General features: G+C 47.2%; 1 protein-coding gene across 1 annotated transcript in view; it reads left to right on the top strand.

The window, feature by feature from the left end:
• The window catches only part of EFL1 (elongation factor like GTPase 1), a 123,148-nt gene that overhangs the window by 100,686 nt on the left and 9,027 nt on the right, over positions 1–13,435 (top strand). The window contains exon 18 of the mRNA XM_040968595.1: positions 4,819–5,804. Coding sequence (XP_040824529.1) covers positions 4,819–5,804 — 986 coding nt within the window. The remainder of the gene's footprint in view (positions 1–4,818; positions 5,805–13,435) is intronic.

The following is a 13,435-nucleotide window of genomic DNA, read 5'->3' as shown; positions in this document are numbered from 1 at the left end:
TTGTTACCAAATAAAAATGCACATTGAATGACCTTAAATTTAAAAGTCATGCTTTTTGGAATTTAAACTTAGGTTTCAAGTAATACTACCCACTTTGACCTAAAAACTGACCTTTGAGTTACGTTGCTAGCTAGATAGATCTTTAAAATATTTTAGCAGTAAAATATCCCTTAATGAAGTTATTGGGGGTTTCTAGACGTACTTTTGACCACGTACTAGACCACAGCAGAATAGAAACTTGACCTTTAAGTGCACTGGGAAACAGAAAGACGTCTGTGGTTCTCTGCCGCGTTGGCCGATGCGCTGAAAGGGCCCAGCCTCCATGCCTGTAGCGTTGTTGGAGTGTCTGCTCAAACCACGTGCCTAGTGTTAAATGTCCGATTGCTTTCTTCTCCTTTGTCCCCAGAAAGTTTTGCATTACTTTAATCGATGCACTTTTCTGTAGTCTTTCTGCACTTCTGTCTTATATTTTTCCCTGTGTGTATGTATTAATATCAGGATTGAAAGGGGGGAACAAACTGTGCTTCATAAATAAGTTAGTTTTCTAGAAATGCGTCTTTTACATATTGTCAGCAATTTGTTTTAATCAGTTTTTGAAAGATGGAGTTAGAGAGAGAGAGAGAGAGATCTTCATCTCCTGACTCAACTTCCCCCACTGACTGCAGCAGTGGCCAGGGCTGTGGCAAGCCAAAGCCAGAGTCCTGGAACTTCATCCGGGTCTTCCATGTGGATGGCAAGCAATGCTCTTGGCTCTTGGGCCATCTTGCTTCTTTTACAGGTGTACTGTCAGAGCAGATTCAGGACGTGAACTGGCGCACACCGCGGATGCTGGCGTCCCAGGCTGTGACATAAGCCACTGTGCCACAACTCCAGCCACTTTTGTTTTTAATACACTTAATGAGTACATTTTTATTCTGAAATCACTTTTTAAATATCTGCATCCAAATGCCTAAAAATAATATAAGCTTGTGCTGACTTAAAATAGGAAAAGCTATTAACATAACCACACTTCAGTAAGATGTCTTTCAAATTCTGGAGTGTTTAAAACTGCTTTTTCTAACAATCCCGATTTCTGCAAATGCCAAGACCTGTCTCCCTTTGTGTTGTGGACTCATATCTAGCTCTGAGAGGCCGCCTGGAGCCCGGGTCTCCCTGCCTCACATGCAGAGGGACTGTGCAAAGTTCCCACAGATGTTTGAAAAAGACAGTGTGTGATATGAGAGAACCATCCACGCGGCTTCCCGGGAATCCCCACATCCGCCAGAACCGAAGCTTCCTGGGCGCCACGGGGTGGATTTTGGAGCCTTTCGGGTTTCGGGTTGCAGGTTTTCTGCTTAGGGATGCTCAAGCCTGTATCCCTCATCCATAAAGAATTCCTTTGAATTCATGGGAAAAGCTGCAACTCAGCTGAAAAAGGGCGAAGGATTGAAACAGGAACTTCACAGAAGAAAATCCTGAAGACCAGTAACGTGAAAAAGTAGTGAATTAATGGGGTTGATGGAATCAAAGTTAAAGTGCGATATCTCTGCATATCCACCAGAAGTTTTTTTTTTTTTTTTTAAGATTTATGTATTTATTTGGAAGGATTACACAGAGAGGAAGAGTCAGGCACAGAACAATAAAGCTCTTCCGCCCAGTGGCCCAGATGACACAGAATCCAGGGCTGGGGCAGGTGTCCAAGCACATGAGCCTTCCTCCGCTGCCTTCCCAGGCCATAGCAGGCAACTGGCTTGAGAGTGGAGCAGCCTGGACATAAACAGGTGCCCGCGTGGGATGCCAGCATTGCAGGCCGAGTCCTGACTTTTTTTTTTCAATGGCACATCAGGCATTAGCAGACAGAACAAGAGGAACTCGCCTGCAGGAAGGGTGTGTGAATATGATTTGGTCTGACTGCTTTTTGACCTAATTAATTAGAAGATCTTTCTATTGCTTCATTAATCTCCCAGTTTTAACTCTATACACACAATACAAAGCAAGCCAAGTTGCACTAGAAGTATTCATAACAACAAAAATTCTACCCAAAAGCTGACAGAGCAACTCAGACAATAAAACAGACCAACAAGTTCCAGTAGATTCACATAATGGAATTCCACAGAATAATCTCAGTAAACAAAACAACAGCTTTGTACAAGCATGGATGGGCCTCAGAATATGACATCCAGGAAAACAAATGGGTTGCCAAAAAAAATCGTTTGAACCTATTTATATGAAATTCAGAACGCAGTATAGGGATTCTACATCGAAGTGATGAAAACCAGAAACACCGAGCATGAAGTGACAATAAAAGGCAGGCTGGTGATTTCCCTGTCACCTCTTGGAGAGGCTCTGGGATGGCGGCCGTCAGCACGGTAGCCGTGTTGCGTCTCGGCTTGACTGAAGGTTTCCTGGGCGTTCGCTTTGAAGTATGTGATCACAGCTCAGTCGTTTAGTTCGGCGCCTGGTTGCGCTGCACTATCAAGTTTCCTAACTATACTAAGAACATGCATGTAATTCTTCAGCTCTCGGAAGACAGGCCCCACCTGGCGCTATCCTGCAAGCAGCTCTTTCCACTGCCACACTCCTGCAGGAGCGCATCATGCCCAGGACCGGGAGGCGGGAGACTGTCCTCTTGAGACAAGAGAGGCTGACAGAGTTCTTAATCACCAGGGAGCGAAGCCACAGGGGATTGTACAGTCTGGCGGAGCCCACTGAGCTTTGTTCTGAAGTAATGACAGGTTTGGCTTTGCTGGGAGTTAAAGAACGCTCTATCCTGGGGTGCCTTGTGGGTGCAGCAGGCAAACACAGCGCCCACCATGATGTGTGGTGGCCTTCATGGATCGTGTAAATGATTACGGTAGGGGACGCAAAGCTCAGAAACTGTGGACAGGGCTGTGGTATACTCTCTTGTAGTTTCAGTAACTTTGCTGTTGATTTTGTTGAATGTTTTAAGTATAAGAATGTACTTTTTGCCAACAAGTGATAATTAAAAAAAGAAAAAAGCACTCTTCCTGTTCCCCGGATTTCTAACTGCTTTTCTTTTTTAAAAAACCAAACATGGGCACCAACTTATTACTCTTTTTTTGAAGATGTATTTTTAATGGGAAGGCAGATCATATTTAGAGAGAAGGAGAGACAGAAAGATCCTCTGTCCACAGGTTCACTCCCCAAATTGCCACAACAGCTGGAGCTGAGCTAATCCAAAGCTAGGAGCCAAGAGCCTCTTTCAGGTTTCGCCTGTGGCTGGCAGCAGCCCAACTCCTTGAGCCATCCCCTGCTCCCCCTAGGATATGCACTCGTGGGAGCCTGGAGTTAAGAGCAGCATTGGCACTTGTACCAGGCATGCCAGTATGGGATACAGCTGGCAGGATGCCAAGTGGCAACTTGACAACCAAACCAAATAGTATTCCGTTTCTTAGCCGAATAATTTTCTGAAGGGAACACATTGTTTTAAGATTCTAAAATGTCTTATACCTGTGTACAAATATATGAACATGCTCACTTTTATACACTTATCCATCTCTATTGCTGATAACACAGGTAGATCAGATCAAAACTCCAGTATTTCCTGGGAAAGATTGCCCCATTTCATCTTCGCCAGCATAAATCCATGCCAGATTCTAGGATGTGCGCTCTGTGGATTTAGAACTCCTTTGGAAAAGAGGCCATCATGAAGCCAAACGTGATGCTCTGTGGGTACAGGTGTCTTCTGAGCCTGGATTCAGACTGGGGCTCCAGACCTAGGCCGTGCAATGCAGCAACAACTGCCCATGGACAGCTGTTAGAAGTTAAATGTGTTGGAGACAAAAGTAAAAACATAGTTCCTTAATCACACGGCCACATTTCAGATGTTCAGTAGCTGCATGTGGCTGTTTAAATGTATTAAGATTTAGGGCTCAGCACGATGGTTCAGTGGCTAATCCTTGCCTTAACCGTACCAGAATCCCATGATAGATGCTGGTTCATGTCCCAGCAGCCCCACTTCCCATCCAGCTCCCTGCTTGTGGCCTGGGAAAGCAGTCGAGGATGGGCCAAGGCCTTGGGAACTTGCACCCGCGTGGGAGACCTGGAAGAAGCTCTTGGCTTCAGATCAGCTCAGCTCTAGCTGTTGTGACCATTTGAGGAATGAATTATCAGACAGAAGATCTTGTCTGTCTTTCCTCCTCTCTTTATATCTGCCTTTCTGATAAAAATAAATTATTTTTAATTTAAATAAATATTTTTAAGTGTAAGTAAGATTTGAAAAGATACATTTGCTCAGTTACACCAGCCATAGTTCAAGTACGCCATCCTTGCTGTGAAGGTGAGGAACGTGTCCCTATGGCAGAAGATCCCCTGGAAATCGCTGCTTGCATAAACCTCTGGTCACATTAGGCCCAGGGCGAGCCTCCTTGTCAACACCGAGTACCTTGTGAGATCCAGTACGCCATCCTGAGCGTCTCTGATTCAGTGTGCGTGTAGCGTTAGGATGGTTGGGATTTTCTTCTGCAGTCTCTTGCTTAGATTGGCAAATATTATCTTAAGGAATTTATACGGCAGATCCTATTAAAACATTTCTTTTTCATTGAAAACATTGCTTATCTAAATAGGCGGTTTATTTATCTTGTGAATGAACAAAGCAATGAAATTCCAGTACAAACCAAGAACTCCCTGAAGGTATACTCCCACTAGAGGTTCTCTTTTCAGTCTAAAATGAGAGCTATTTTGGAATTGTGATATAATGTAAATTACAGGGCTTTCATAACAAATACCATTTCTTTTGCTGTCTCTGCACAGTCCCTGTTGTGTAATGTGAAGCTTGCATACCATTTGGACTCTAATCTGTTTTTCTTGAATTTGTAGGTTTGCAAAGATTCAGATCAGTGTGTCTGAGCCCATTATTCCATTCAGAGAGACTATCACAAAACCCCCCAAAGTTGACATGGTCAATGAAGAAATAGGCAAACAACAAAAGGTTGCAGTCATCCATCAAACTAAGGAAGATCAGAGCAGAGTCCCTGAAGGCATCCAGGTGGACTCTGATGGGCTGATCACCATGACAACCCCCAATAAACTGGCCACTCTCAGTGTTCGAGCCATGCCCCTCCCGGAAGAAGTCACCCAGATTCTGGAAGAAAGCAGTGATCTGATCCGTGCAATGGAGCAGCTGACATCCTCTATTTCTGAGGGCAAAAATAGCGAGGCAGTGCACCAGAGAACCCAAGAGAAAATTCTGGAATTCAAAGGGAAGCTGGAGCAACACCTAACAGGACGGAAATGGAGGAACATGGTAGACCAAATCTGGTCTTTTGGCCCCAGAAAATGTGGGCCCAACATCCTAGTCAATAAAAGCGAAGACTTCGAGCACTCAGTGTGGACAGGCCCCACCAGCAAAGCTTCGAAAGAGGCCAGCAGATTCCGAGATTTGGGCAATAGCATTGTGAGCGGCTTCCAGTTAGCAACCCTGTCGGGGCCCATGTGTGAGGAGCCCCTCATGGGTGTGTGCTTTGTCCTGGAGAAATGGGACCTGAGCAGACTTGAGGAACCAACTGCAAGTCACAGACAGAATCTAGAGCCAGGAGAGCAGGCGAAAGAGGAGCAGGTGGAAGCCGAACCCACCTCCAACGGAGGTGAAGACCGAGAGCTGCACGAGGATGACCACCCGGAGCCCTGTGAGAAGAGGACTCCCCAGAAAGGAGACTCGTCCCTCACAGACTGCTACGGGCCCTTCTCGGGCCAGCTGATTGCCACCATGAAGGAAGCGTGCCGCTACGCCCTGCAGGTGAAACCACAGCGCCTCATGGCAGCCATGTACACCTGCGACATCATGGCCACCAGTGACGTTCTGGGTAAGTCGGTGGTAAAACGTTGAGTATTGCAAGGACTGCCCCCCCCCCCCTTAGAACAACACAGTCTCCCAGGTGCCAAACGCTTAAGCTCCTTTATGCTATTAGCATTTTCTATGATACGAGGGAAGGGAGGGTTTTAAAAGCTAGAGGCCTTGGCTCTCGAAACCTTCAGGGGAGGAAAAATGCAACTAGTCAGGATTGCAGCAGGTCGGTTTTTTGTTTCGTTGGGTTTTTTTTTTTTTTTTTTTTTTAATGATCTTACATAGTTGATGAGGGTCGAGGGCTGCAGTAAAGTGGGTAAGACCATTGTATCCACACTAATAATCTCTCTTTTTTTTTTCCCCTGTATCTGGGATCAGGGGAGAAACAAAGGGAGAAGCCCCACCCAGCCTCCCACCCATCCCAGGTCCCTGATGTGGGGCATGCTCCGAGGGTCCTGCTCATGCAGTTTTGATAGTTCAACAGTTCTGAATTGCTGCCAATCTCGCTTTTCCAAACATGATAAAATCTATTCAGAATCCACTGGCTGACATAGTCTCTTCATGGTTGGAGTTCGGAGATCAGCAGTTCAGTTGGAGAGATCTCCAAAAACACTTCGTCTGAGGTGATACCAGACTCAATTCTTGTATGTGCTTGCACCATCCATCACCCCAATCAGCTTATGCCTATGCTGGTGGTTGCAGTTGCTGGGTCAGTTCTGTTTCCAGCCCTGTCACTTGAACCAGTGGGTGTTGTAGTCCAGCTCAATCCTACCCACTTCATACTCGGTCCTCATGTAAACCAGTGGGAGCTGCAGCCTAGTTGGGGCAACTCTGCATAACCCCCACCAGGCCTACCCCCTACCCTGGTTCTCATGCTTGCCAGTATGTACCACAGACTTTTCCAGCCTGTCCCGTATCCCATTTAGCTCTCATACATGTCAGTGGGCATTGAAGCCTAGTTTAACCCAATCAACCTACTATCCAGCCCACAAACATACTGGCAGGTGCCTTTCTGTCTAGCCGCACCTGCCCCAATCCTGGTTTTCATGCTCTCCAGTGGGAGTGGTAACCCAAGAGGGAGGTGCCCACTATTTCCCTTCTAGGCTACTTCCACTCCCAGGTTATGCACTCTCTGGGTGGTTCTGAAGTTTCAACGTGACAGATTTAGCCCCCAGTGCCAGTCTCTACCAGCCGATGCTGTGGCAAAGCCCAACCAACCCTCACCTACTCTAATTTTTGCTTGCACCAGTCGGAACAGTCAGCCCAAATGGCTTTTCCCTGATCTAGTCCACATGAGGCCCACAGGTGTTGTGTAGCCTGGTCTGGTCTGTCCCCATCCCAATTCACACTCTCCAGTGGGAATGGTTGTCCAGCAGGGGAGCTCACATTCCACCTGCCGGCTTTGCCCGCTCCCTCCCTCCCTGGTTCTCAAGTGTGCTGGTTGGGTGCTGCAGCCACATCTGGTATGCCGGTGGATACCTTTCTCTGGCCTGGTCTGGGTTGCTCCCTATCGTGATTCTTGCGCTCACCTGCAGGGACTGTGTCCTGAAAGATGAGTTTCCCAAATTCCGCCTTCAGAACCTCTCCCTATGCCTGATCTTGTGCATACTGAGGGGTCCATGGGCCAGCTCCTCCTTGATGGCCTTCGATCCATTCTGGTACTCACTATTGAATGTTTCAGCCCAGCCAAGGCTTGTCCATACCCAGAGACTGCTCACACATGGCTCAGTAGGGGCAGAGACCTAGCCTAGTCCATCATACATCTACCCAGGTTCTCCATAACACCAACCAGATGGTGCTGGCGTCTAGCCCGGTTAGGTGAGCCCAGCCCCAGTTCACACTTGTGCCAAGAGAGATTGCAGTCATATCCAGACCAGAACGCATCCCCCACTCTGGAGCCCACACTCCTGTGGGAACCCCAACCCAGCAAGGGTGTACTCTCACAGCTCCCCAACCGAGCCAATTCCCAGCCCTGGATTACGTGTGCATGCCAGTGGTTGCTCTAACCCAGCTGGCTTAGCTCCTTGCCTATCTCAGCCTTTGTCTTCGATGCTGTGGCATAGTATCCCTGACTCATGCAGACCAGTCAGTATAAGAGCCTAGCTTGGCCTGACCTGTGCTCCATCCTGAATTCTGTTCTTCCTTATGAGTTGAGGTTTGCTCGCCCCCAAAGCCTAGGACTCAGTCACTGCCTATTGGCAGTGACTTTTCCTGAGTCCCCAGCATTTGGTCCAGCCTGGCTGGGGCACCCCCCACAGCCGCCACACTGCTGCAGCAGGTCCTTTTAGCAAATTAATCTTCCACTTGAAGAGAAACACTGGAGTTTTGTGTTACAAAATCCCTTTTGTTTCCAAAGGGTTACCTTATGTAAATATATACAGATGCCTGTTTCTGTACAATTTTCTAAGAAGTTCTCATGTGAAGTTCAGCATTTTTTTTTACCTCAAAAAGTTGTCTCTCTCTTTTTTAACCTGCATTTGGCCCCTACCTTACTGTCAGTGATTTCTCAAAAGGACCTAAAGAACTGTGAGATCCCCTTGTGTTTCTCAGGCCTTAAATTCAGTTAAGAAAGCCAGGTACTTTCTCCTGTGCTACTCACGTCTCTAATTCAACCTGCTGTCCAGTGCATGCACTGTTGGCCTGACCGAAGAGAATGGATGCTGGGAGCCCGGGCTCTTTAGTTGCCCTCTGTTAACATTATACAGATAGGTGAACACATCTCCTTAGCTGGGAAGTAGCGGTCAAGGCCTTTGTGTTGTCTTCACGGCTCTGCTCGCTTGCACATCCTGACCCGTCCTCACTGGGTTCCCGCTTCCATCCACGGTGCAGGTTTTCCTATAGCAGAGGTAAAAGGACACTCTCTCCTCCTCTCCCCCTCATTGAGAATGCCTGTGATGGGTGCCTTTTAGATTCGTACTCTCCAGAGGAGTTTGTCTTATCCCACATCGAGTTGTCTGTGATTTTTTAAGTATTTTTTTTTCTTTTTCTTTTACATCTGAAATTATGTTTCCTAAAGTGTAAGGACCATGGAGGTCTGTGCCTGTCCCTTTTCTCAAGAGAATGGAAACATATATTTCTTCCCAAAATAATGGGGACACAGATATCCTCCCCAAATTGCCAGCACTCCTGCATTGTGAATTTCAAGTGGTATCTGTCCTTTTTTTTTCGAGAAAATAAATCTTCAGCCCGTCATCCCCTGAAGCCAGAGCAGCTGTGGCTGTTGATCCGATGGAATCTCCCCGCAGACCGGTCAGTTACCCTGTTAAGTCACCAGTCTGTGTCCACTTTCTCATTTCTCTTAGGAAATTGTCACCTGGCCCCCACGTGGGACCAGGTCAGGCTAGGATAATCCTTCAGAATGTCATCTGCCACCCTGTCCCCTGGTCTGCTTGCTGGCCAGCCTTCCCTGGTCCACGCATTCCCTGCTGTCACTTTGCGGGGAGCAGTGCCTCCCCATGCCCTCAGGGAAATCTACCCTTTTCTCTCTGGAGCATCACTTTCCCTTGCCTTGTCAGGTGCAGGCCCCCCATCCCCTGTGCCACTTTCCTTGTTTACCGTCTTTGTGGCAACTGTGGCTTGGCTGATAGAGGTTTCTGTTTCATTGTCTCCACCCTTCAATTTCCCTGAGACCAACTGACTGCCACACCCAGTGCCTTACCAAGAAGCTCTTTCTGCATGCCGTCAGGATTTCTCCCCTCCTGGGCTGGTTTGAATGAAGTCTTGTTACTTGGAAGAAACATCTCCTCTGCTGTGTGTGTTCTCAGTGTTGGGGAGGGGATCTTGGGTGGCAGTGGTCCCTGGTGTCCAGGGAGCTGCCCACCTGGCTCCTGACTTGGGCGTGCTTTTCTTGGTCAAACAAGTGAAAGGAACTTTGACCTGCTACCTCCACCCACCTCGTTTCCACAGCGCACTCTATCTCCTGTGTGCTGGAAGCCCATCTGTTTCCCATCAACTATGTTTGCTGGATTTAATATTTTACTATCTCAGTGACAAAAGGGAAGAGGTTAGTGTGACCTAGTTTATAAGAAGTGCCCCGTAGTTCTGTGTGTTTGTAATTGAAGTTATTCCACAGTTATCAGCAACAATAGAAATCTTAAGATGGGAGAAAAATGTCCCTCCATGGAAAGCTTTCCTTTCCATCTCATTTTCCATTTTCTTTTTGCTACCTTGTCCATAACAATACATTTTGTAAAGCTGTCACCTTATGGCAAAAGTAATTTGATATTTTGCTTTAGAGTTAATTTATTTGAGTTTTAAGTATTGCCAGATAAGCCTGCATTTTCTTATTTTTGTTTTTTAATTTTTGTTAATTATTTGTGTATCTGAGAGGAGTTTCTATATACTGGGTTGTTCTCCAGAATGCCTGCACTAGCCTGGGAGCCAAACATAGCAGGGTGCAAACTCAGTCCTGTAACCTGAGCCGTGCCCACAGCCTCCAGAGCCCACCTGGTCGCTTCTCGACCTTTTGGGCAAAGTCAAGTGCACAGTCCTCCTGAGCAGGAAGTTGCAGTCAGGAACTGCAGCTGGGACTCGGGCCCAGGTACAACGAGCTCCAGGTGTTCTAACCAGTGTCTCAACTGTTGGGACAGAGACCTGTCCCTACTTATTTGATAAGCATGCCTCGGTCGGGCTTCTTTAAATTTGTAGTGTTCATTTGAAATTCTGCATATTAAGCTGACGTGTTAGAGTTTACGTGCCTGTCATCCATAAATTGGAAATTCACATTGTTTCCTGTTTTTTTTTTTTTTTTCTTCACCTGTTGGAAAAAGCGTTATTGTGAATAGCTGCTGCTTTTCCTAAGTTCTGAGGAAGACAATAGCATACCTTTGGCTGCCTGACCTCCAGCTGAGGAGATTGTAGATGAGCGGGCATTTAGTGCAGTGTGTAAAAAGCTGGTCGCCATACCTACATCTCATATGGGGGCCCCTCGGTTCATCTCCAGTTCCCTGCTGATGCACACCCTTGAAGGCAGCGGGTGATGTTTCAAATACTTGGGTTCCTGTCACCTCTATGGGCAAGTCAGCTTAAGTTTTCAGCTCAATCGGTGGCTTGACCCATCTCAGCTGAAACAGACATTTGAGGAGCCAGCCAGTAGGTGGAAACTCTGTCTCCAGGCTTTTCAAATGAGTTTAAAATTTTTGTAGAATCTGCAACTTGCTCACTCTTGTGGAGCAGAATCTGTAACACCATAAAGGAACAGACATGGTTCAGCGTAGCCCAATGGGAAGGAGCTTGTTTTGAACTTGCATTAGAGAAGACACTGGCACATCAAGCTCTCTCTTCATGGGCCTTGGGTGACGAAGAGGACTTGCAAACAGCATCAGACGGAGAGTGTGTATTTGCGATTGAAAAGATTGTGAGCTCAGAGTAGAGAGCCTACACGTGTGTGACTGCAGGCAGTCCTGGTTTACCCTCGGCACAGCGTGCAGGGTCTGTGCTCCCTGCACCCTAAGTTGTGGCAGTCCCAGGGGCTGATAGAGTGTGCGACTGACTGCCAGTCAGCCTGAAGTGCAGGCTGAGGCCCTGTAGTGCAGTCGAGAACTGAGCTCTGCTCAGAACTGCGCCCACTGATTCACCTTTCTGTTGCTGTCTTTTTCCCTAACAAGTCCTCTTCTCTGGTCCCTTACGTGTGGCAGGGCACTCGGGCATCTTTCAGTGAACAAATGGGTGACCACGAGTTCAGAGCTACTTCCAAAAGTTGGTGGAGAAGTAAAACAAAGGTGCCTTTATTTTGGTGCAAAACATTTCCGAAACTCCTGTTGGGAGAGGTCTTTAAAAAGTTGATGAGAGATGTGTATGATGGAAAAAGTGAAGTGTGGGTTACCTGGTATCTGCAGAGCCGCAGGGATCCTCGTTGAGCCGGCTGATTAATTGCCCAGTGGTAGTAGCAGCGAGTTTAGAGAGAAAGTCTCAGTGTATCCCAGCGTTGGGCGCACCTGTCGTGAGAGCCAAGGGTGCGTCGAAGCGTTCATTACCGTGTTTTCCTTTGTCTGGTGATCCATCACTGTGCCCTAGTTTTCAAATATTGCTTTAGTGGACTTAAAATTGGCTCAACATCACATGATTAATTATATTCATTTTCAGCTACAATTATTGACCCAAGGCTATTGGGATGGTCCGTGGATGGGAGGAGCTGCTGGCCTCTACAACCACAGCCAGCTCCTTCATTCTGCCACTGTTGTTTTCTGTTTATTTCCTTGTAACTTTTCTGACAATAAGGTAGCCTAGTCAAGGTCACACCTATGGGCTAAGCAGTCAGGTTTCTTTTTTTTTTTTTTTTTTTTTTTCCTGCCATGAAGATTAACAGTTATTCCACTGTTTGCAGAGTTTTTTTGAAGTATTCATTTCTGGCCATCACTTACTAAGAGGAACATACCTAAGTTGCATTAGTTCAAGTAGAAGAGGGGAACAGAATGGGAAATATAGTGTGTATCCTCCCAAACATTGGCCTAGAAAAGAAAAAAAAGAAGTAACTGTCTTTGAATAGCTGAAATTTGGCTGATTTGTGGCAGAGAGATTAAACTTGTCCCATATGATAAAACCATGACTTTACAATTAGCATTTTCTTGTGGGAAATAGACTTGGAGACCAAGCATTAGCTGGCTGTTGGTTCTGTCCAAAGACAGTGTTTGCCAGCGGCATGAACTGCTATTGGAATAGGATGTGTTGACCCTTCGTGTTCCCTGTAAGCACTGTGGCAGTTGTAACACAAATGACAAGGGGAACTGCTGGGATTGTGAGAGTGGCATTGCCTCCTGCAGGAGGTGGTATGTTCCTGGAGTGAATGGTAAATGTGGGAATGGAGGTCGAGTGAGAGGTCTGGCACAGAGAATCAGCTCTAACCATGAAAAAATACAGGAGGTGATTCTCCGGGCAGCAGGTGTGAAGACCGTAAGCATCTCCCCAGAGTCGGACCTACCAGAGATACTGAGACACACGTTGGAGCGACGCTCAGGAGGCCAGGAGAGCGTGGAGGGGGATGCACAGGGGTGACACATACCAGGAGAGCGAGGATTGAGAAGAGGGCACACTCAGGTTGGGAATATGACGATGATCGTGAAATTTCATGTAAGCATTTTGGGTGGAGTTCAGGACAAGCAGGAAAGCCACCATTCTGAAGAAAACGCACAGTGAGGAAACGGAAGCTGACGGAACAGTGGCCTCAGCTGCCTCGGAGGCCAACGTCCACAGCGGCATGCCTGTTCCAATCACAGCTCCCTGCTGACTGCCCCCTGGGAAGGCTTGGGCTCCATCGCTCACATGGGAGTCCTGCGTGGTGTCCCCGGCTCCCAGTTCGCCTGGCCCCTCATGGCTTCGCAGGCATTTGGGGAATAAATCCGTAGTGGTACTGTTCTGCAGCTCTGGCTCTGTTTCCCTCTTCCTCTGCTTAACTCTCTTACTGTGCCAGAAGGGACTGGGGAAGAGAAAATATAGTGACTAGCTACGTGCGGTCAAAGTGTCACCTTTCATCACTCATAGAGCTTTTACTATTTTTTTTTTGATTGTTTGAAGAGAGAGGTTTCCCATCTGATTGTTAACACACCACAAGCTTCCAACAGCCAACGGAGAACCAGCATGAAGCCAGGAGCCTGGAATTCCATCCAGATCTCTCTCTCTCCTGGGTGGCAGGACCCAACCACTTGAGCCATT

Source organism: Ochotona curzoniae, unplaced genomic scaffold, assembly GCF_017591425.1.
Source record: "Ochotona curzoniae isolate NIBS_2020 unplaced genomic scaffold, NIBS_Ocur_1.0 scaffold_4701, whole genome shotgun sequence".
Classification (NCBI taxonomy): Eukaryota; Metazoa; Chordata; class Mammalia; order Lagomorpha; family Ochotonidae; genus Ochotona; species Ochotona curzoniae.
This window is presented reverse-complemented; position numbering and strand designations above follow the sequence as displayed.